Below are 22,876 nucleotides of genomic sequence, written 5' to 3' on the forward strand. Positions count from 1 at the left end.
ACCGCAGCCTCAACCTGCTGGGCTCCGGCGATCCTTCCGCCTCAACCTTCCAAGTAGCCGAAACTACAGGCGTGTGCTGCCATGCCCGGCTAATTTTTTGATTTATTGTAGAGATGAGGTCTCGCTGCCCAGGCGGGTCTCGAACCCGCGGGATCAGGCAATCCACTCACCTCAGCCTCCCAAAGGCACGGGATTACAGGCTGAGCCACCGAGCCCGGCCAGGTGTCTTTTTCATAGAGTGATCTGAGTTTCTCCAGGTGTATTCCCAGTAGGGGAATTGCAGGGTTGTGTGGAAGGTCAATTTTTAGACCTTTTAGGAATTGCCAAACTGTTTTCCACAGAGGTTGTACTAGTTTACCCTCCCACCAACAGTGTAGAAGTGTTCCCTTTCCCCTGCATCCTCTCCTACTTCTGTTGTTTTTTGTTATTGATGGTGACCTTCCCGATTGGAGTTAGGTGGTATCTCAGTGTGGTTTTAATTTGCATCTCTTTGATGACTAGAGAGTCTGAGCATTATTGGGGGAAGGGGTGAAGGTAGTAACAACTGGGAAGGGAGGGAGGGAGGAACAAAGGGGACACATTTTTAATGTAAGGGAACGCTGTGAATGAAAATATGTGGCATTTAGACACCCAAGGACTATCAGTTCACACAGCGTTCTCCTTTTCTGATCCATTAGAGAAGCCAGTTAAGGACCCTCCTTGTTCTCCCCATGTGGCTTCATGCTCACCTTCCTTAACATTCGTTTTTCTGCGATGACATTATGCTTTCTATGCATAGCTACCGTAAGGGTTATGGTTCCTATCACATCATATTACAACTGCCTTCATATGTGTCTGTTTCCTGGTGGGTTGTACATTCTTTGAGGTCAGGGATCAAACATTGTTTATCTCTGAATCCTCAGAATCTGCTCAGGAGATACTTTGTGAATGTGAACAAATGAATGGCCATTTGGATGCTCTAATCTCAGGTGTCTGGGATCAGCTTGGCAGTGTTGATGTGGATTTGGATGGAGATGGGTGTCCCACTCAGGGAGGTCTCTCTTGTATCTAACACTTTCTTGATGGTCCTTCCACAGTGATGAGGAAAAGGCAACCAGCTGGGTGCACCCTGGAACGAAGTCACCCATTCAGAGTGGACATACCTCCGGCCCAGGTAAGGAGCCTGTCTGTTCCTGCCTTTGCAACTGGGAAGGAAGCAACAGCTTAAAGTGGCAGTAGGAACCCTTTGCCCCAGCTTTGCTTCTGACTTTTTCCTTTCTCCATGGATAGACCCAACTTAGCATCTGGACTGCATCAGGGGATATTGCCGGAGGATTGGTGCTTACCTCAAGGTCTCTCCAACCTCCTGCTTCTGCGATTAGTATCTGGGACAGACCCTTGAGGACAGAGATTTTTTTCCCTCTTTCATCCCTCTGCCCAGTCAGAAAATCCCTGTTTTGAGGGCCACTGGGCTGGGCAGAAGCCAGCCCCAGTGCGGGCCTGGAACTTTGTGTCATGAAGTGACGGAAATGTTCTCTGTCTGCCCTGCCCAATAGAATTTCCAGGAGTCACTTGTGACACTGAGCAATTGAAATGTTATTAGCACCACTGAGGATTGTAAATTTTAATTAATTTAAATGTAAATAACCCTATGTGGCTAGAAGGAACTCCTCCCCACTGGGAGAAGCATGAAAGAAAGGGGACAAGGGTGACATTGGTCGCTTACTATGGAGAAGACACCACTGCCAGTCCTCAGGAACCTCCTAGGCTAGTGGGAAAGGTGGGACACATACAGGTCAACAATAAACAAGGAAAAAACTGAAAAAAACATTTCAGTCTAAGTGGAAGAGATGGAGACACAAAGAATCCAAAGGTCTGGGGTACTCACGTGAACAGCAATTCATCTTCCTCTTGATGCCAGGTCACCACAGACCATTAAGAAGAGGTGTGAGGCCGGGCTCAGTGGCTCAGCCTGTAATCCCACGCCTTTGGGAGGCTGAGTGAGTGGACTGCCTGAGCCCATGGGTTCGAGACCCACCTGGGCAACTTGGCGAGACCTCATCTCTACAATAAATTAAAAAATCAGCCGGGCGTGGTAGTGCATGCCTGTAATTCTGGCTACTTGGAAGGCTGAGGTGGAAGGATTGCCGGAGCCCAGCAGGTCGAGGCTGCGGTGGCCGGGAGCAGCCACTGCACTCCAGTCTGGGCGACAGAGTGAGACTCCAACTCGAAAAAAAAAAAAGAGGTGTGAGTGACAGTGTGGGAAGATCTCCCACCTCCCACACCTTCCAGCCCTTCACCTGAATGGACACTAGGCACCTGGCTCCAGGAGCCTTGGTCACTCAGGGGGCCCTGCCAGCACCTCTGGACATACAGGATTAAGGCTTTCACTTGCCCAGTGCATTTTGATTTCTAGATTCTGGGCTGGAATCATTGTGTTTTTAAGGTGGGAAGAGACTTAAGGGATCATGGAGTTCAACGCCTTCATTTTATGGCACAAAAATTGAAGAGTGGAGAGGAAGTGCCTGGCTCAAGGCCATTTGGCTAATAAGCAGAGTGACATCGTGGTTAAATGCATACATTCTGGAGGCCGAGAGATCTGAGGTCAATCTTGGCTCTACTTTCCATTAGAGTGGTCTTGAGCAAGTGGTCTAATGCTTCCAGGACTTGGCGTCTTCATCTGTATAATGGGGAGAGGACTATGACCCTCAAAAGCATACCAAGCATTGCACAAGAGAACTGATTCCGACAACGAAGGCAACGGCTGTTGCTACTGCCACTGTTGTGTTTCCAATGCGAGGCAAAGCCTCCTGACTCCAAGGCCAGGACTGTTTTCTTCTACCAGTTAGGTAGTGGGTGTTACCTTCAGTGTCAGCTGTTTACGGCTTGAGTCCATCCATCTCTTTACCACCCTAGGTAGGACTGGAAGATGAATAAAAACCCGAGAGCCAATTCTTTCACTTTTAGCTGCCGCCAACGGGTTGTCCAAGGCTGGGAAGGGGTTAAGATGCCCCCAAAGCTTGCCGGGAAGGCAGCTGCCTCAGCGGGCACTCCGCCTGGATGGGAATATAAGCGCTCTTGGTGTTGCCCAGGCAGAGAGGGCAGTGTGGAGGGAAGTTGCTAGAAAAAGACAGGGGACATAATCCACACTGGCCTCTTTCCCAGGCACATCACACTGGCAGGATTATTTATGATTCTGACCCAATGGGGATCCCTCTACTTGGGGAGGCTGCCAACCCACGCCCTTCTGAATGGCAGCGTCTGCCCACAGAGATGGAGGGGAACAAGTAGCATTTATGGAACTGCACAGAGGAAAGAGTGTGGGCTTCGGTGGCAGCAGACCGGCACTCACATCCCGGCCCAGACACTTCCTGTGTGACTTTAAGCAAGTTGATTAACCTGTCTGGCCCTCTGTTTCCTCATCTGTAAAAATGTTTGGGCTGGTGCCTACCAGGTAATGTTGCATGCAGATGAAATGCGCTCACAGAGGTAAAGTACTCGGTGGCCCAGAGGAAGAAAACGCTCACTAAGTGGTAGCTGCTGTTATGAGCTCTCTGGGCCAAGTCCTGGCAGGGAAACTGGGCCCGCTAGCTACCCTGTTTTGCTGAAGCAGCAACATCACCATCAGCAGCTTTGGAAATATAGACCCTTGATAAATACAGGCGAATAAAACGAGTGATTAAAAACCGGACTCTACTTGGAAGGCTGAGGCTGGAAGGATCGCCGGAGCACAGCAGGTCGAGGCTGCGGTGGCCGGGAGCGGCCACTGCACTCCAGTCTGAGCAAGAGTGAGACGGCAACTCAAAAACAAACAAACAAACAAAAAAACCGGACTCACCACTCTAGGGAACCCAGGCTGTGCTCTCCAGCGGCTGGTGCCTTAAGGCAGCAGAAAATATGGTGGGAGGCATTCAGCCCCAAGCCAATAGCTCTGTTTTCTAAAACATCATGCATAAGGCAGGTGGCTGGACATAAGGCAGGTGGCTGGACTGACTGGAAAGGTGGCAGTGACTGTCTATTGAGAGAATTTCCACCTGTTTTCCAATATGTCAGCCAGGAGCCTCTTGCAGCCCCAACAGGAAGACTCTCCATCAGCTTCCTGTCTGTCCACACCTCCGACAGCGGATTCTCTTGGTCTCTCAAAAGGCTCTTCTGCCGGGCATGGCAGCTCACGCCTGTAATCCCAGCACTTTGGGAGGCCGAGGTGAGAGGATTGTCTGAGCCCAGGAGTTTGAGACCAGCTTGGGCAACTTGGCGAGATCTTGTTTCTACAATCAAAAAGTTAACCAAGCGTGGTAGCATGCCCCTGTATTCCCAGCCACTTGGAAGATTGAGGTGGAAAGGATCACCTGAACCCAGCAGATTGGGACTGCAGTGTGCTTGAGTGTGCCACTGCACTCCAGCCTGAGTGACAGAGTGAGACTTCTACTCAAAAAAATAAATAAAAAAGTAAAAGCTTTTCCTCTTCTGCCATGGGGTGAAGGAATCCTGTTTGCCAGGAGGTGGGATACTGCCAGAGTGGCTGTTTTGGAAAGCGTCAGAATGGGACCGTACCTACCAGGTGTTCCTTGGAGATAGAGGCTCTGCACCCACCTGGGGGGCTGCCTAGGCTTGACCTTGGTCAGGGTTTCTTGACCTTATTAGACTGAGGTCAGCTTCCTCAGCTATTTAGCACTTGTGCACTCTGGGAGTCTGTGAGTCTCCTCTGAGCGTTTCCATGGATAATTTTTTTTTTTAGAGATGCTATTAAAAATCTTAAAACACATACGTCTCTCCGTTTTCTTGGGGTCGATTTCCCAGGACCTTGGAGCCTTGAACAGAAGCAACAGAGACTGGTAGTAATAATACTGGCCTGGAATTTGGAGACTTGAGTCCTAATTGGATGTTGGATGCTAATTATCTGTGAGTTCCTGGGAGCAAGTGAGCTACCCTGGGCTGCAACTTCTGCTTCTAAGGGAGCTGGCCAGATGATCCTGAGGACACTTCCTGGGGAACCATCTGTGTGTTCACTGTGGGGGATTTGCACAATGACTGGCGCACAGGAGATGCTCAGTAAAGGTCTGCTGAATGGCTGAGTGTCTATCACCAGGCATGAATCACTATTCGTGGACAGAGGACATCCCATCCACTCCCATGTCTCTCATTATTGGCAGGAATTTAGTTGTTGGAAATAATGGACACAAAGGGTGGAATGATTGACTGGAACCCTGCTTTTCCTGGCCCCCTCCCTCCCTAGTGCACATCAGGTTTGTGGGGCTGAACTGGAAGAGAGATTGGTTTCAGGGTATCTCACGTTGTGACCTTGCTTCCTTGCAGGTTTGCCCAAGGGCTGGGAGATGGATTCCACCAAGGAAGGAGCTGTGTATTTCATCAAGTGAGTAAGATGGAGTTTCCTTTCTGATGTCGCTGTGGGTCCTGCTTTTTGTCCTTGTCGGGAGGGGAGATGGTTAAAGTGTCTGGTTTTTCACTGAAGGCACTGCCGAGTCTGTGCTAAAGCTTTCACTGAAGGCACTGCCAAGAGGTGCTAAGGCTTCTGAGGGCTGAGATAAAGATGGGAGTGAGCACATCTGTGTCTGTTTGTGTTGGCCTGGGCAACAATCAGTGTCAGTCCTGGGAAGTTTCCTAGTGGGTGGGGTGGTGGGAAGCGCAAGGGGATAGAGTGTTGGGTTGGGCTGTGCGGGTGGGAAGGAGATGGCTCAACACAGTAGAGGAGAGAGCCTGTTCTAGACACACCGGACAGAGATTCAGGTCCAGGCTGAAGGACACAGAGCTGCAGGACCCCATGAGGGGCAGGACGCAGAGCCAGCGGGAAGGGAAGGTGTAAGAGGGTGCACCGTGGAGGACATCAGGCTGCTGGTAGCAAGGCCAGCTCCGGGCACTCTTGCTCTCATGGACAGGGATGTGCCATTCTGGGGGTGGCGTGTGTGTGTGGGGGGGTGCTCTGTTCCCTTGGAGGGGTTGGTTAGGCCCCTCTGTGGCCCGGGGAGCCTCTACATCCTGGCGCAGCTGAAGGTGCGCCTTAAGGAGTTACCCTTGGAAGGGGAAGGTGCAGCTCTTTGGGCTGGGGTGGTCCATAGCTGCTCATTGGACTTGCTTCCCTCTGCCTTGGTCTAGGTCTTCCATCTCCCAGCCAAGCTGGGTCCTGGCATCACTCCCATGGGTGAGGCTCGGCATGCTCAGGCCTGTGGGCCTCCCCGGCTGGTCTGGCTTCAGATTCTGGGATGGTGGAGCACATCTGCCCAGCCTACTGGGGCACTGGTACTGCCAGAGGGAGCCCGGCCCAGCCAGGCAAGGGGGACCCGTGTCTCATCCCCTCTCCCTCCTTCTCTGCTTCGAAACCCTCGCCCCTCTATACTTGGAGAGGTCACCTTTCCACCCCCCACCTCAAGATCTGCCAGCATGTACATCAGCTTGCCTGTTAGCCATATTCTTAAAGCAAAACCCCCCAAATATTATTTTCCTTTTAAACAAATAATCTGTTTTGGAAATTGTTCTGATATCACATGGCTCTTACAACCTGGGCTTTTTCTAAACTTGGATCCAAATTACACTGTGAGATGAACAATAGAAGCAAAATTCATTCCTGCTTCATCTGCCAGCCTGCAGCTTTCATTTGAGCTCCCTCAATTCAGTGTGTCCAGATTTGAGCTCATTGCCTTCTCTGCGCCCACTCCATCTTTGTTAGAAACACCACCAAGGCAGAACCCTCAGAGATGTCCTCAACCTTCCCTCCTCACACCCCCCCGTGAGTCACGTCAGTTCCCTCCTCAATATCTGTCAGTCCACCCACTTCTCATCATCCCCATAGCCACATTCTGAGTTCATGTTCACACGGACTCTCTCCTGAGTTATTCTAGAAGTTTCCCAGGTTATCACGCTGCAAAAGTGCTTCTTCCTAGAATCCATATTTGGCATATCATTCTCCATTAAAAACCTTCCATGTTTCCCATCAACTACAGGGTAAAATCTAAATTTCTTATCCAGACACTAAAAGGGCGTCACGATCTAGCCCCTTTTGTCCTTCCGCATCTCCCCTCCCACATGCCACAGTTTGCTCCTAGCCCTCCTCACATTCCCCTCCCTTCCATGAACCCAAGTCTCTGTAGGTGCGAATCCCTCCTCTAGCAAGACTCGTACCCACCTGTGAACATTCGTTCTTCCTCCAAGACTCTGCCCACAACTGCTTCAGGGAAGCCCACCCGTATTGCAATTATTTATTTGTGCCATTTCTCTCTAGATCAGTAATTCTCCAAATTAAGCATGCATCAAAACCATGGGAGGGTTTGCTAAAGCACAGAGGGCCAGGTCCTACCCCTGGGGCTTCTGATTCAGAGGGTCTAGAATTTGCATTGCTAACAGATTCCCAGGTGATGCTGATGATGGTGGTCTGGGGACCACACTTAGAGAACCACTCGCCTAGACAACTCATCATGGGCTGGGGCAACACAGGGGACCATAAAGTCTGGCAGCACAGACAATATCACTTCATTCTATACTGTGATGAAATGTCCATAAGCCACAGATGATGTGTTCCCACGTTGGCAGACTTGGTGGCCGTTCTGTCCGTCAGAGCAGCTGTAGTCCCTCTAAGAGCCAAGTGCTTTAACTACATCCTCTCATTTACTCCTCGCAGAACCTTTGTGAGGAGATGTCACCATCTCTAACTGTCTTAGCACATAGTGAGAAACTGAGACCTGGCAAAGAACTTTTTCGATGTCATGAAGCAAATTGGGGAGGCTGCCTGTGTCTGCCCGGTTTCACAGGCTGTGCTCTTAGCATAACGGCATGGTGGCCTCCCAGCACCCTCGGGGTCTGGCTTGGACAAAGGAGGTGCTCACTCAGTTCTTGCTGAATGAGTGAGTGAATGAATGAATGACTCTTACCCACCCTCCTGATTTTCACGGTTCCCTGCCACAGTCAATTCCCACAATGGTTTATAAGATTTGACTAGTGGGCGGGTTATTTAATAGAAACTTTAAGCATTCCAGACCTGGATCCCAAAAGGTAATACCAAAAGCCAGATTTACAGACAACTTGGGGAGCTATTTTTCTTCTCCAAGTGCGGAGGAGTCCCATTTCAATGAGCAAACATTGATCTTTGCCCAGGACCAGACAGGTATGTTAATTGTGTGTCAATAAGCCCTTTCCTTCATGGTGTTTGGGAAGTGGTTCTCATGGTATCCACAGCGGTTGCATTGCTCAAGTGTGCCTGCAGTTTTGAAGATGTCATTTACTGGGAAGGGTAGCGTGGGGAGAAGAGAAAAAGCAAGAGTTAAAACGTGGGTGGACCCCATTGAAGCCATAGGCACTCACCACATCAATCCACAAGAGGGCGCCAGAGCACACATGATGGGCACCCGCATGGCCTAATAGGGGTTTGCTCACAGATTCTCTCCTTGGGTGGAGATGACAGGGCCATCTTGACCATTCCTGGCACATCTCTACCCCTCTGGGTCTGGCAGACCTCTTCCTAGAGCTTAAAGATCTAGCTATTAACACGTAACACCCATTCCTGACCAGCAGGAACTCTGTTTCCCTGGCCCTTGTCTCCTTGCCCTTTTCCTGTTGCAGCAGCAGCTGTGGAACTTGCCAGTTCTGTCCCCAAGAGCACCTTTCTTTTTCCAAAGTCGGCAGGGAGGCGGAGGTGTCCAGAGCTTTCTGCAGAGCCACACCCTGATAACCCGTTCCCAAGCCGGGCCCTGTGACTCCTCCCCACAGGGAGCCCCACCCAGCTGTCACTTCTTCCTTACCCTGGTGTGGGTGCTTCCTCCAGGAAGGTGCCAGCATGTGCCAGCAAGCAGTCCACCTGCTCGCCCACACGCCTGTGAGCTGCTCAGGGCAGGATGTGTGGCTAGGGGCTGCCGGGACCAGAGATGCAGTGAGAGCCAGGCGACTCTCTGGGGCTGTGCTGGGTCTCAGAGAGTCATCGATACAGACTCCAGCCCAACCTGTGAGACCCCAGAGGAGGGGGTGCCCCGGGAAGGGTGGTGGAGCCACCAAGTGCTATTCTGTTGCCTCCAGAGGGCAGACAGGACAGAGGATAGGAGTCACAGGGCAGCAATTCTGGTATAGTGACCCAATGAGCTCTGCCCTCAGAAAGAAGAGAAATGAGCTTCAGAGAAATCCCATTTGCAGAGGAAAACTGAGGCTCAGTAGTCAAGCTACTTGTTCAAAATTGCTGAATTAGTCAGGGATGGAACTGAGGTTCGGAGTCTCTTAGGTCATCAAAGGTCTACTCAGAAGGTCAAGGCAGGAAGATCATTTGAGCCCAGGAGTTTGAGGCTGCAGTGAGCTACAATCCCACTGCGGCATTCCAGGCTGGGTGACAAAGCAAGATCCTGTCTCAAAAAAAAAAAAAAAAAAGTTTATCATTCAGGGCTCCCTTTCCTGTCCCCCCAGTTGGTACATTCTGGGGAAGAGAGAGGGAGACCCCTGTGGGTACAGTCCCGTTGAACAGGCGGTGACGGGGGCAACCCTCTTTCGGGTCCCCTCCCATGTTGGGAGCTTTTCTGTCTTCTTTATAAACTCCTGCTTTCTCATACCTGCACAAAAAGAATAGGCAGTTACAGGCAGTGATGGAGACCATCCATTTAGTGGCAATGAGGACTGTGGTCGGGAGCGGTGATGACACTTAAGGGGAGGATCCAGTTTGGAGACTGAATTCGGGACTGGGGAGTGTGGATTTCATCCTCTGTGCAACAAGGGACGTAGAGCTCACGCAGTGGAGAGACAGGATCACAGAGGTGCTTCTGTGGAATCCTTTCTTCCTCACGCCTCCTCCCAGCCAAGCTGTTTAGATGAATCTTGTTTCTCCTTTGCTGGGCTGACAGAAGAATTGAGATTTGGCAAAGTGAGTTCATTTTCTTTGCTTCACCTCACCCATCCTTGTTGGAACGCAAAGATCCTCAGGCTACCACGTATCTTCCACCATGCCCCCCATGCATGAAGGCATCGCACCCCATGCCAATCCTTCCTTTGACCTCTCCTGTCCCCAAAGCCACCCAGATCCCCCGGAAGCATCCACATGTCTGGCTCAGGCTTCTCGAAGGATCCGTGGGACTCGTCTGCATCTCTTGCCCTCTGTCTGCCAGAGAGGAAACCCGCCCAGCAGGCCCGTCTGTTGGTCTCCTGCCTTTTCCAGCTGCCCGAGGATTGTGGGCTGGGGGCTGAGGTCCTTGTCCCCTTCCCCGCCCTCCCTCTCGGATGCTGTACTCTCTTGCCTAAACCTTCCTTGACTCCTTTGGCTCCTTGAAGCCAGAGACCGCCCCCCAGAACCCCTCCTCTTTTGCTGCCTGGAACCAAACTCTCCCCTAGCCTCCACCAGCCAGCCTTGCCAAGTCCTGGAGAGCCAGGGCAGGTGAGCTGGGCTTCGTCAGTCCTGCCTGGCACTGGGCCCTCTGCCCCTTTGCTGAGTGACTTCCCTATGGCCCATGAGGGGTGGCTGGGGGAGAGGAGGAGATGACGGAGGGCTCTCCGCCCCAAGAGGGCTGCTGGGCTGTGCGTGCTGCCCTAACCGGAGATTCCCAATTCTGGCTGGGCCTGCTCTGGGACAGGTGGTTCCTTCAGGAGCTCTCAGGCCCCTGACTTCACTCCACACTGTGGTCTGTGTGTGGGGGTGTGGTCAGATCCCCTCAACAGCTCCAACGAACCAAACTCCTCCTGGGCCCTGGGCAGGAAATCTGTGCTCTGGCTCCCTCCATACCAGGTTCTTTTTAAAGATCAGGGCTTCAGTTGGTAAAGATGATCTTATATACTCAGATCACATTAAGAGAGACCCAGTTGCATTATTTGAGTGAAGAGAGGTTTAACTTTTAAAAAAATCAAGATGTTCTAATAATAAGCAAAAAAAGAAATCATTACTGTGAGGGCGGGGCCTTGCAGACACCCTTTCTCTAGGCCCCTGCTACTTCTCAAAATATTTCTATATTCAGAAGTGAGCCCAGGAGCTCATCTGGCTCAGTCTCCAGCTTCTGGGTCTAAGGGGCAGCTGGGACCAAGACCAGTGAGCTTGCCTGGAAGTTTTGATGGGAATGAATCTTCTGTTTTTCTTCCATCTTTCTGATCCTGTTTACAAAATCAGAGTCTTTATAACGTTTGCCCGTTGTCACAGAGAATCTGTTCTTTTTGCAGCATCCACGGAGATGGAAAGAGAGGGAAACTGAGGCAGAGGGAGGGAGAGAGAGAGAGAGAGAGAGAGAGAGAGAGAGAGGAAATCTTTGTCTAAGCAGAAACAGGGCGACAACCGAAGCCCTTCCTTCTGCCTCTGACCCTCAGTGATGCAAAACACAGCTCAAGTACCCTTGGCTAGTGTCCTTACCCAAGGTTATTCGAGATTAGTTTTCGCTGAGGGCTAGGAGATCCTGGCATCTTGTAGTGGGTTCCAACCCTCTCCAAGTGTCCTTTCTCTCAACTCATTGTGTTGGGTGGGAGTGGGGACATGGAGACCCCAGGGCCCCAGCCAAGCCCTCCTGACACCCAGATACATGGCCGTCTCTGGAGTGGGTGTCACGTAGCCGAAAGGTGACCACGAGGCAGGCTAGGTGAGGCCCCTCACACGCTTCTAAGTCCCTGGGCAGCTGTGGCTCCCTGCAGCCTCTTGAGAGAGAACTCTAAAAATGCAGCTTACCCAACCCGGTGGCCCAGATCCCCTTTGGGGGGCAACCTTGTCCTGGTGGTGGAAGGCTAGAGAAGCTGTGTGGACCACCCCATCCTCTCCCGGCGGGTAGGCTGCGTGGATGGTTAGCAGCTTGTCGCTGCTGGTGTGGATGGAGTTAAACCTTTTCGGGGACTATTTACTCCTGATCCTAAGTGACAGCTTGGGGAGGGAGAGTCACGTGGCCCCGAAATCCCCAAGGGAGCCGATGGAGCATGCCCAGCTGCTTCTGCCTGGGAAAGATGCTGGATCCTGCAGTAACCACAACAGCATCCTCTCCCAGCGCCAGGGACCTGCCAGCCGGAGGTCTGATTAGACCAGATTACACCCCGAGCCCCACTCTGCAGAAGGGGCCCCCTGAAGGGCAGGGGAGGAGGACCCCAGCTGGCCTGAGCTGGGGGAGGGGCGCCTTGGGGCTCGCAGAGTTAGAGTGTTTCAGCGCGGGGATCACACCTCAGCAGCCGGTGAGTCTGTTTTGATGCATCACATAGGTGGGGTGGGAGGAGGAAGGTTGGGCTCCGGTCAGGGCTGGCAGCCACCTGCCTGCCTGCCTGCCTGCGTGTGAGCCTGGGCTGCTTGCACTGCGGTGCCACTGCTTTCCCTTCCCTCATCTTTGGCAGCCTTACTTGGGGATCGTGGATGCTGAGAATGCTAATTATAGTCCTCTCTGTGCCCCCACCCCCACCTTCAGAATCCCCGGTAAGGGCTGATGCTGCTTGAATGGATTACGTTTGAATGGCATCTCCTAGATGAGGGCAGCTCTGGGGCTGCCAGCTTCCCAGGGTCCAACTGGGCCCCCCAGCCTGGCTAGAGCAAAGAGGCTAGCCCCGCCCTGCCTCTGGTCTTGCCTGCAGGAAGGAGAGAAGGGGAGAGGACCCAGGGGTCAGGCTCAGGTCAGCCCCAGGGACTCCCCTTCCTCAGTGTAGAGAGGAGTCAGAGTGTGCATTGTTATTATGGGTCAGAGTTTGGGATGCAGGATGACAGGGGTTCTTGGATTCCCAGAGGGCATCTGAGCTCTGGGGTCTCAAATTTGAGGGGAGCTCCTGAGGGAGCTGGAGGCGGGTACCTGTGTGGGAGGTGGGGACAAGGATGTGTTGGTGTTTAACAGGGTGGGACCAGGCTGCAGCCGGTGGAGAGCCTTGGGCTTATTGTGTGAGGATCCTGGGGAAAGGAGACAGCTGGGGGAACTGGCCAGAGGGGGCGAGGAGGGCTATAGTGGAGGGGCAAGGAAGATGGTTAGGCCTCGGAAGGAAGAAGAAGGTAAACGCAGAGCCTGGGAGAGCAGAGGGAGTGAGGGAGAGCTAGCCTTAGGGCACAGGGGTGGGGAGGGCCAAGCTGCAAGAGGGTGGAAGGTGGTGGGGAGGAGGATGGCGCTCAGAGCCAGTGTCAGAGGAGGTTGCAGCCTCCAGGGCTTGATGGTTCTTCCCAGATCCCAGTAGACCCCTTTGCCCTCCATCCTGCAGCTTGGGTGGTGTACTCCAGCGAGGGTCTCCTGCAGGAGGGGCGGAGCTCTAGTTGGCAAGTATCCACCTGGGCCCGCTGCTCAGACAGGCGCGGGGGCATTGCAGGCGCCTGCCCCACAAATCCCCCAAATCCTGGTTTCCAGGCAGCTGTGGAGGAGCGCGGAGCTGGGGAGGGTTTCTGTGGGCTGTGACTGTTCAGCCTCCAGCTTCCATGCCAGAGGAGTGCATTTTGGCTTCAGCAGGAGATGAGCAGAGCCTGTCGGTGGAGAGGAGGTGGGAGGGAGTTTCCACAGAGACACCGCTCAGACTGCAGCCTAAGGCTGGGGCCTGTCTCCAGGTGGGGGGTGGCCAAGGGGCCAAGGGCGCCCCGCCTGGCACAGTCACTGGGCTTTCCTTACGGAAACAAGCGGGCTTCTGTGTCTCTGCACAAGGGCACAGAGTGCTCAGCCGCACATATGAATTATTAAAAGTCCTCGGTTTTCCAATCAGTGGCGAGCTGATAAATGCGTTGGCTCTACTGTGTAATTAATCCTGGCAGGCCGCTGCACAGGCTGGAGACAATGGGGCCCCCTTTTTTTTGCCGGGTTCGGCTTATTTTCCTTCTTCACAGGAAGGTAATGGTGCAGGACGTGTTACACAGATAATTACTTTTAACGTGTCTGCCTGGATTACTGAGTTGAATTCTTCCTGCTCATGTAAACGAAGTAATTACCGGGGAAATCAGTGATCGGAGCAGCCCGTCCTGGCTCCTGGGCTGATATCACAGCCCTCGCCTCGCCCAGGCCCAGCTGCAGCCTTGGGTTCGGCAGAGCCAGCTCCCTCAGCTCAGGGGACCGGCCTAGACCAGAGTAAGAAACCACAGCAGCAGACAGGAGTGTGGTGTCAGTGGTGCTGAGGAAGCTGCGGTTCTCTGAGCCAGTTTCCTCATTATCTTCCTCACTGGTCTGTTGTGAAATTCGATGAGGTCACTGGCACTGATCTGGGCACATCCACGGAGAAGGTTAGAGCTGGGCATTGGGGAGAGCCTAGGCTCTCACGATAACTGCAGGATTCGCGCTATCCTGGGCTGAACTTCGGGGGTGAGGCTGAGGAGATCTGGAAGCCAGTGCTTTGAGATGACTTTAGCAGACCCATCTCCAACCAGTTAAAACACATCTAGAGAGGAAAGAACAAACTGTATTTTGGGAGACATTTAGAATAAAGTGGCGAGCAGACGGAAAAGAAGTTGAAGGCAGGCTGAGTGGAAGCCTTTCCTGGGCAGTCTCTCCATTCACGGGGCTCAGCATGCAGAACCTTCAGATGCTCCTCAGAGACCATCTAGTCCCGCCTCCCTGGTGGGAGCTGCCTACTCCTCTTGGATCATTTCAGTGACAGGGAGCTCATTATCTCACAAGGCAGCTTCCTCCATGGTTGGAACATTCTCCTGTATTGAATCAAGACCTGCCTACTCCTAAGTTCCACGCTTTGGTTCTGATGCTTTGAAGCTGCACAGAATAAGCCAGCTCTCTTTCCCATGGTGATAAGAACGGGTTTCTTCCTATTAAAATAGCATATAATAGTATGTGGATGTAATGTGTTTTACATAATCATTTCTGTTTTGGACACTTAGGTGGTTACCCTTATTTTCCTTTGACAAATAGCACAAGATGAACGTTTTTGTTCATAAGGCTTTTTTTCTGTATCTTGGGTCATTTCCTTAAGAAAATTCCAAAGCATAGAATTAATGTGATGAAGGGCATACATTAAAAAAAACTACTATTCTGTGAATATAAAAAGAATACATAGTCTTCTAGAAACATAGAAAAACATGTAAAATTTAAAATTACTCATAATTTTCTCTCTCAGGGATTGATGAAATAATTTTAATATTGTGGTATATATAGGATTTTATGCATATACATGCTTTTATTCATGTGTGAACATATATATGACTGTATTTATCATGACAATAAATAAGGTATACCACTGAAATTTTGGACCAGATGTGTATTACTGTCATTTAAACAGAAAGCATTTTTCCATGTCATTAAGTTTTCTTTTACAGCATCATTTTAAAGTGGCTGTCTAGTATTTCACTATATACCTGTTCTATTTATGTTTGTTGATTTGACGCCATGTTAAAATAGGTATTTTCAATTTTTCACTTTCATAAACAATGCTATCATAAACATATTAATATATGAATCTTTACACATACCAATGATTTTTTTCCCCATAGGTTACATTTCTAGAAGTGAAATTGCTACATGTTTTTTAGTATTTTGACATATTTTGCCAAATTCCTTGTTCAAAAGTACTAACATCTGGTAAGGCACGGTGGTTCATGTCTGTAATCCCAGCACTCTGGGAGGCTGATGTGGGAAGATTGCTTGAGCCCAGGAGTTCGAGATCAGCTGGGGCAACATAGCAAGACTGCATCACTACAATAAATCAAAAAATTAGCTGGGCGTGGTGCCACATGCCTATAGTCCCAGCTACTTTGGAGAGCGAGGCAGAACGATCGCCTGAACCCAGGAGGTTGAGGCTGCAGTGAACTTGGGCAACAGAATAAGACTCTAACTCAAAAAAAAAAAAAAAAAAAAAAAAAGGAATGGGCTGTGGCATGAGCGTCAGCATTGGGTATTATAACATTTTCCATGGTTTTAATTTATTTTTAAAATCCATTTGTTTAGCCGGGCTTGGTGGCTCAGCCTGTAATCCCACGCCTTTGGGAGGCTGAGGTGAGTGGATTGCCTGAGCCTGCGGGTTCGAAACCCGCCTGGGCAGCGAGACCTCATCTCTACAGTAAAATCACAAAATCAGCCGGGCGTGGTAGTGCATGCCTGTAATTCCGGCTACTTGGAAGGCTGAGGCGGAAGGATCGCCGGAACCCAGCAGGTCGAGGCTGTGGTGGCCGGAAGCGGCCACTGCACTCCAGTCTGGGTGACAGAGTGAGACTCCAACTCAAAAAAAAAAAAAAAAAAAAAATCCATTTGTTTGATTGGTAGTGAGATTTAAAATTTTTTAAATTTGCCAAGGACAAATTGTCCATATTTATAACAATGCATTATATAATATGTCCATATAACACATATATTTATTTGTTCAAGTCTTTGGTTTTTCTTCAAAGATGGTCTACTGCAGTAACCAACGTCACAGTTCTGAGGTCAAACTCAGGTTGAATCTGGGCTCTACAATTGACCAGTGGTATGACCCTGCCAGTGGCTTAAACTCTCTGTGCCTCAGCTTCTGTATCTGTAAAATGAACATAATGGTACCTATCTCATAGGTTTCTTGTGAAGATAAATGTGGTCATGATCAGTGACACGTGTTTGTTGTTGTATTGTTGATTTGCATGAAAAATATAGATATCTGAAGACAGGTCTCTTGCTCTCCCCCCTTCACACCCCCCGAGTCTCCTTGTTCGAGGCTAAGTGCCTCTGCTTCTCCAGCAACCCTCACTTCCTTTTTTGAGCTTTCCTGGGGCCTCCACACCTGGTCTCACTGGCATGGCGTGTGGTGAGGTGGCCACACTCATTCCCAGAACAGCCACTTCCTCCGGGATGATCCCCTGGAATGCCACACTTACTGGGGGCTTCCTCTGGCAGGTGCAGGGATCAAGGGAGATCAGCTCCTTAGTGTCTCCTAGCTTATAGGACACCCCACTGGAGCCCGTCCTCTGCAGCTGACCCCTGTCAAGTGCACATCCTTTTGTGATACCTCCCTTGTCAAATCAAATACTTTTTTTTTTTGAGATGTGGTCTCTCTATGTTGCCCAAGCTAGACCCAAACTCCTGGGCTCAAGTGATCCTCCTGCTTCAGCCTCCCAAGGAACTGGGGTTCCAGGGGTGCACCAACATGCCTGGCTTCCCTTGTCAAATCTACCCAGTGTGTTTTTCATTCCCATAAGTCTACTTTGCACCTTTTCAAAGTATCTCAAGCTAATCTGATAAACTAATTATGGGTCACCTGTTAACCCCTGCCGTGGTTGTGGAAAGACGACTCATCTGGAATTTGAAGAAGTAAATTCAAATCCTGGTCCAATTAGTAGCTGTACGATTTGGAGCAAGTCACAATCTCTCTGGGTTTTTGTTTCCTAGTCCGAAAACTGGAGTCAGCATCACTACCTACCACCTACCTACTAATTGGTAGCTAGATGAGTAACAGATATGGAAATGCTTTGCAAACTGGAAATAATCCTACAAATGTTAGTTATGATTAAACTTTTTTTTTTGGAGTCAGAGCCTCACTCTGTCACCCAGGCTGGAGTGCAGTGGCACAATCATGGCTATTGCAGCCTCAACTTGCTGGGCTCAGATGACCTTCCACCTCAGCCTTCCAAGTAGCCAGAGCAACAAGTGCATGCCACCACACCTGGCTAATTTTTTTGATTTATTATAGAGATGAGGTCTCGCCATGTTGCCCAGGCCTCCCAAAGTGCTGGGATTACAGGCATGAGCCACCGCACCTGGCCATGATTGAACATTTAATATCAGAAGCTTTAACTCAAAGACTATAGGTGCTGAGGTGGGTTGGTGTGAAATATGTTTAGGGCAGGTGGTATTCAGAGCTACCATCAAATACTCCCAGTTACCCACTTAGTTCCTACAGAGGATTAGTCCTTACTGTATAAATACAGGAATTAGAGTCAGGGGGTTCAGTGCTGATCTGATAAACATGTATTGATGCTGAGGCTTCAAGGTTGCTGGTCCATCCTGGCTTCAGCCATGTCTTCCTGAGGGTGGTTGGAACTCCAGTCTGGCAGTAAGATGGCCTAAGGCCCTCCTCTAGGAGGAGGTGAGGTCCCTCCTTAGCTCTGACATCACCATGTCCTCCCAGTCTGGCTCATCATTACCTGAGAAGAACATGCATCTATAATTGCAGGTGCCAATTTGCTTCTAATTAGACAAATGCTTGCAATTAGCCTCTTAAATTTTGCCTGGCCTGGGGTGGTGAGGTCATTTTTCTGGTTTTGCTGAGTTCCTGGGTCCTCACGAGTATCAGTGGGCTCTCCAGAGACTGCAGGCAAGCCTGCTTGCTTTGCCTGAAACTGGGGCTACCTCACTGGGGAATTGGAGAAGATCGTCATGGGGAAAGAAAGCCTGCTTTGGTGGGGTGGTGGGGTGGGAGTGGAACAATAGAGACGGAGTACTAAGAGACTTGTTAGAATCACAAGTGAGGTCTAGCACCCAGGTGCCCTCTTCCTAATCCGATGCTCTCCCCCTCCAGTCCCCATTTTTCTCATCTCTAAAATGGGAGTAATAATTCCTGTCCTGCCCTCATCACTGAGGTTCAAATGAATTAATGTAGGAAGTGGGTGTGAACACAAAGCAATGCAACATGAAATTCCTTTATCACATCCAATGTGAGAGTGCTCTAGAGTTAGACGTATGCTTCCAGTGTCCCTAACTCACTAGTTCCTAGACCCCTGACCTTATCAGTCACTCCTCATGCTGGCCACTAATTCCTGATTCCATTGTCATGGCGTCCTGGCCACTCTTCTCCAAACTGCGAGTGATTTGAGAGCAGTGCTTAGCACACAGTAGGTGATCCATAAACGTTGGTTGGAGATATGAAGCTTTGGGTGGAAGTTTGGCCCCAAGGAACAGGCACAGAGGAACAGTCATGAGAGAGCCTTTGATGGCAGTGGTGGGGGTTGGGGTGACCTTTACTCCTTGTTCTCAGTCCTCATTCCTCTGTACTTCTTCCAGGCAAGTGAGGGTCTGATTTATCTTATTTGTGTTTGTGTTGTTTCACACAGAGCCAGGCACAAAGTATTGGTTTGATAATTGCTTTTTGACTGACTGACTGACTGGATGAGACAGGCTAACGTGGTACAGAGAGCATAAAATTGAGAGGCAGATGAGCAAGACTTGGGATCCTGGCCTCACTGCTTCCTTTTAATAAGTACTTACTGTAAGCTCCTTAGGTACCAGGCAGGCACTAGGTTGCAAAAATGAATTTTTAAATTCACAGTCTTGTAAGGGAGCAGATGGGTGAGGATATGATTTCCCTGTATATGATAGAGGCAAATGATACATTTGTTGTTGGCCAAGAAAGAAAGTGACGGACTCTCCTGGAAGGGCCAGGAATGGATTCCCGTAGACAAGAACCTTAAGCTGGTCTCATTAGCTTGGAAAAGTTACTTAACTTCTGTAGGACTCAGTTTCCTAAGCTGTCATGTGAGGAGACTAAAACCTCCTTCACAGAGGTGAGGGTGAAATAAAATAATGTGAATGAAACATCTGGCACTAAATAATCTTTTAAGAAATGTTCAGAGCTGGGTTCGGTGGCTCAGCGTGTAACGTTCAGAGCCGAGCTTGGTGGCTCAGCCTGTAATCCCATACTTTGGGAGGCTGAGGTGAGTGGATTGCCTGAGCCCGCAGGTTCGAGATCCACCAGGGCAACTTGGCGAGACCTCGTTTCTACAATAAATAAAAAATCAGCCAGGCATGGTAGCGCACGCCTGTAGTTCCAGCTACTTGGAAGGTTGAGGTGGAAGGATCGCCGGAGCCCAGCAGGTCAAGGCTGCTGTGGCCGGGAGTGTACCACTGCACTCCAGTCTGGGAGACAGAGTGAGACTCCAACTCAAAAAAAAGTTCAGAATATCTCCTTGAAGTCAGGACCATGGTGGATTTGGTGGAGGAGGGGCAGGAGCCAGCAACTCAAGAAATTTGGAGAAGCTATTCTATACACAACTTCATCATAGCTCTGCTAGTTAGTACCTGAGCAATCTTGAACAAGTCCTTTAATGTCTCTCTCAGTTGCTCTATCTGCAAAGTGGGATTAATTTTGTTGTAAGCATCAAGTGGGAAACTTCACACAGGGCACCTAGAACATGCTAGGGCACACAGAAAATACTAGAAAACATGAGCTGTTCTCTATAATTTTTTTTTTTGAGTTGGAGTCTCACTCTGTTGCCCAGACTGGAGTGCAGTGGCCGCTCCCGGCCACTGCAGCCTTGACCTGCTGGGCTCCGGCGATCCTTCCGCCTCAGCCTTCCAAGTAGCTGGAACTACAGTCGCGCGCTACCATGCCCGGCTAATTTTTGATTTATTGTAGAGATGAAGTCTTGCTGCCCAGGCGGGTCTCGAACCCACGGGCTCAGGTAGTCCACTCACCTCAGCCTCCCAAAGGCGCAGGATCACAGGCTGAGCCACCGAGCCCGGCTGTTCTCTATTATTATTACCAACATATTTCATGGAGAGACTACAACTGCACGTAGACTCTACACACATGTTGCATGCATGTTAGCTCCTAGATGTGCTCAGGATGAAAGGAGATGAGAGGGTCAGACTGAGTGACAACCAGTTGCTGCTCAGTCCTTGAGGTGAGGTGACGAACTCTCTTGAAAAGGTAGAAGGGATCGGGCTTGGCTTGGGCAAAAGAATGGGGGGGGGTCAGCTTGTGGTTCATGCCTCAAGGTGGGGGAGCCTATTTCATGGAAAACTAAAAGGTGGTCCCCTGGCAGCAGGAACTTAATTAATTCTCTCAGGCACACAGACCATCCCCTACCCTCCACCCGTCTGCCTGGGCCAGTCCTGCCGGCAACATCCAGCTGCTCTGTAGCCCGGCTGGTCCCCTGACCTTCCTAAGCAAGGCAGCCTAGCGGCCATGCTGGGTTGCCGTGGTAACTGGCAGCCTCCCAGCTGGGTTGCCCGGGTAACCAGTTAGCTGGTATTGGGGGAAGGGAGTGGTGAGCTGAGGGGAATCAACCTCAAAAGAGGCAGAGAAGGACAAGGGCGGGACAAGGAGGAAGACAAATCCCAGATGCCCCCAGCACAGCCCTTGCCTCTCTCCCTCATGGGATTGGGAAAACCGGAGAAAGGCAGGTAGGAAAGAATGTTATGTTGTTGCCGACACCGTGTGTGTATGTTTTGTGGCGTGAGTCGTCTTGGTTCACAAAGAATGTTTGCTAGGGTGTATGGGGGCTCACCCTGGCAGTGGTAACGGCAGCAAGGTCTGGTGGGAAAAACCAGGGGCCCTCCAAACCCGGATCTCCATCCTGGTCCTGCCCGCCACCCCCAGGCAGCTTCACCTCTTCGAGCTTTAGTTTCCTCATCTGTAAAATGGAGGCACTGACATGGACCTCCAGGGCCAGGGTTTGGGACAGTGCCCAGCACCGTCCACTGTGATTTTCTCTTCCCCTTCCATACTGATTTCCTGTTTGGTGAATGCTTTCCAACCTGTGAATAGCTTGCAGAGGAGGCAGGAGATGGTGGTGGGATGGCTTGAATTCTTGAGAACATGAGTCCTTGGCTCCTACCCTAAGGAATTTACCATCCCAACCTGCAGAGGGCAAAAAGCAAGCTACACAGGTGGAAACACCTGCAAGAAGGTTTTAAAAGTGAGGCCTAATTGAAATGGCCTGCAACCAGTAGAATCATACTTTTCATCACAATCCAGCAACATATGGGTGGTATGTGCTATATTCTAGTCTTGTTTGGTTTATACATGTATATATTTTTAAAGATAGTCTTGACCTTTTAACTTAGTTTTGTACTTACTGATAAGTCACTGCTTTCAATTTGAGAAACACTGAGAGAGATTGCAAACTAAAGCGTGGATAGGGCCTCAAGCTTCTTACCTTCTTCCTATCCTGTCACCTGGTGGGATTCTCACAACTCCAATCTGTGAGGTCACTGAGGCACAGAGGTTACACGACTTGCCTGAGGCTACATGACTTGTCCGAGGCCACAGAGGCAGCAAGTCCTAGAGCCAAGACTTCAACCAGGATCTCTTACTCAGGTCCATGGTCTACCACTATGCCCTATGAATCTGTTGCCCAGTTTTATTCTTGCTGTGAGAAGAACTCTCAAGGATTTTTTTTTTTTTGAGATGGTGTATTACTCTGTTGCCCAGGCTAAAGTGCAGTGGCACAATCATAGTTCACTGCAGCTTGATCTCCTGGGCTCAAGTGATCCTCTGAGTAGCTGGGACTACAGACAAGTACCAACATATCTGGCTAATTAAAAAAAATTTTTTTTCTTTGTGGACATGAGGATCTTGCTAAGTTGCCCAGGCTGGTTTCAAACTCTTGGGCTCAAGCGATTCTTCTGCCTCGGCCTCCCAAAAAGCTGGGATTACAGGTGTGAGCCGCCTTGCTCTCTGACAAGAACATGAAGATTCTTTTTTTTATTTTTTTTTGAGTTGGAGTCTCACTCTGTCGCCCAGACTGGAGTGCAGTGGCCGCTCCCAGCCACTGCAGCCTTGACCTGCTGGGCTCCAGCGATCCTTCCACCTCAGCCTTCCGAGTAGCCAGAATTACAGGCGTGTGCTACCACGCCCGGCTGATTTTTTCATTTATTGTAGAGATGAGGTCTCGCTGCCCAGGCGGGTCTCGAACCCGTGGGCTCAGGCAATCCACTCACCTCAGCCTCCCAAAGGCGTGGGATTACAGGCTGAGCCACCGAGCCCAGCTCGAAGATTCTTACAGAGAGTGAAATAGAGATTTCCTGACCACTTCAAAATCGAGGGCCTGGAGCTAAGCCCAGAACTCAGGTGTCTCTTGTCTGTTGTCTCAAGGACTGAAGAGCCTGGGTACTGAAGAGAGTTGTGGAAAGATGAGGCCGCCCCTGAAGCAATCTGGGTGTTCCCTCAATGTCAGGGAGGGTAGTAAGTTGGGGAAGGAGAGGGGTGGGGCTAGCTGAGCTGCTGAAGCTAACCCCTCCCGACAAGTTTTTCGGGTTGTTGAGCCAGGCTAGGCATACTGTGAGGGCAGATTCAGTGTCAGGGTCTTGGGACCGTGCCCAAAGACCTCAGGCTTCTGGGAGATGCTTCTGACAGGAAAGCCTTAAACCGC

At 50.4% G+C, this 22,876-nt stretch overlaps 1 protein-coding gene across 1 annotated transcript in view; it reads left to right on the plus strand.

Annotated features, from left to right (window-relative positions):
- PLEKHA6 (pleckstrin homology domain containing A6) overlaps positions 1-22,876 on the plus strand; it is a 158,264-nt gene that overhangs the window by 7,754 nt on the left and 127,634 nt on the right. The window contains exons 2-3 of the mRNA XM_021716885.1: positions 1,077-1,153; positions 5,296-5,353. Of these exons, the coding sequence (XP_021572560.1) occupies positions 5,316-5,353 (38 nt within the window). The 5' untranslated portion in view covers positions 1,077-1,153; positions 5,296-5,315. The remainder of the gene's footprint in view (positions 1-1,076; positions 1,154-5,295; positions 5,354-22,876) is intronic.

The sequence above is a fragment of the Carlito syrichta genome, unplaced genomic scaffold (assembly GCF_000164805.1).
Source record: "Carlito syrichta isolate Samal-C Ts95f unplaced genomic scaffold, Tarsius_syrichta-2.0.1 Scaffold309080, whole genome shotgun sequence".
NCBI lineage: Eukaryota > Metazoa > Chordata > Mammalia > Primates > Tarsiidae > Carlito > Carlito syrichta.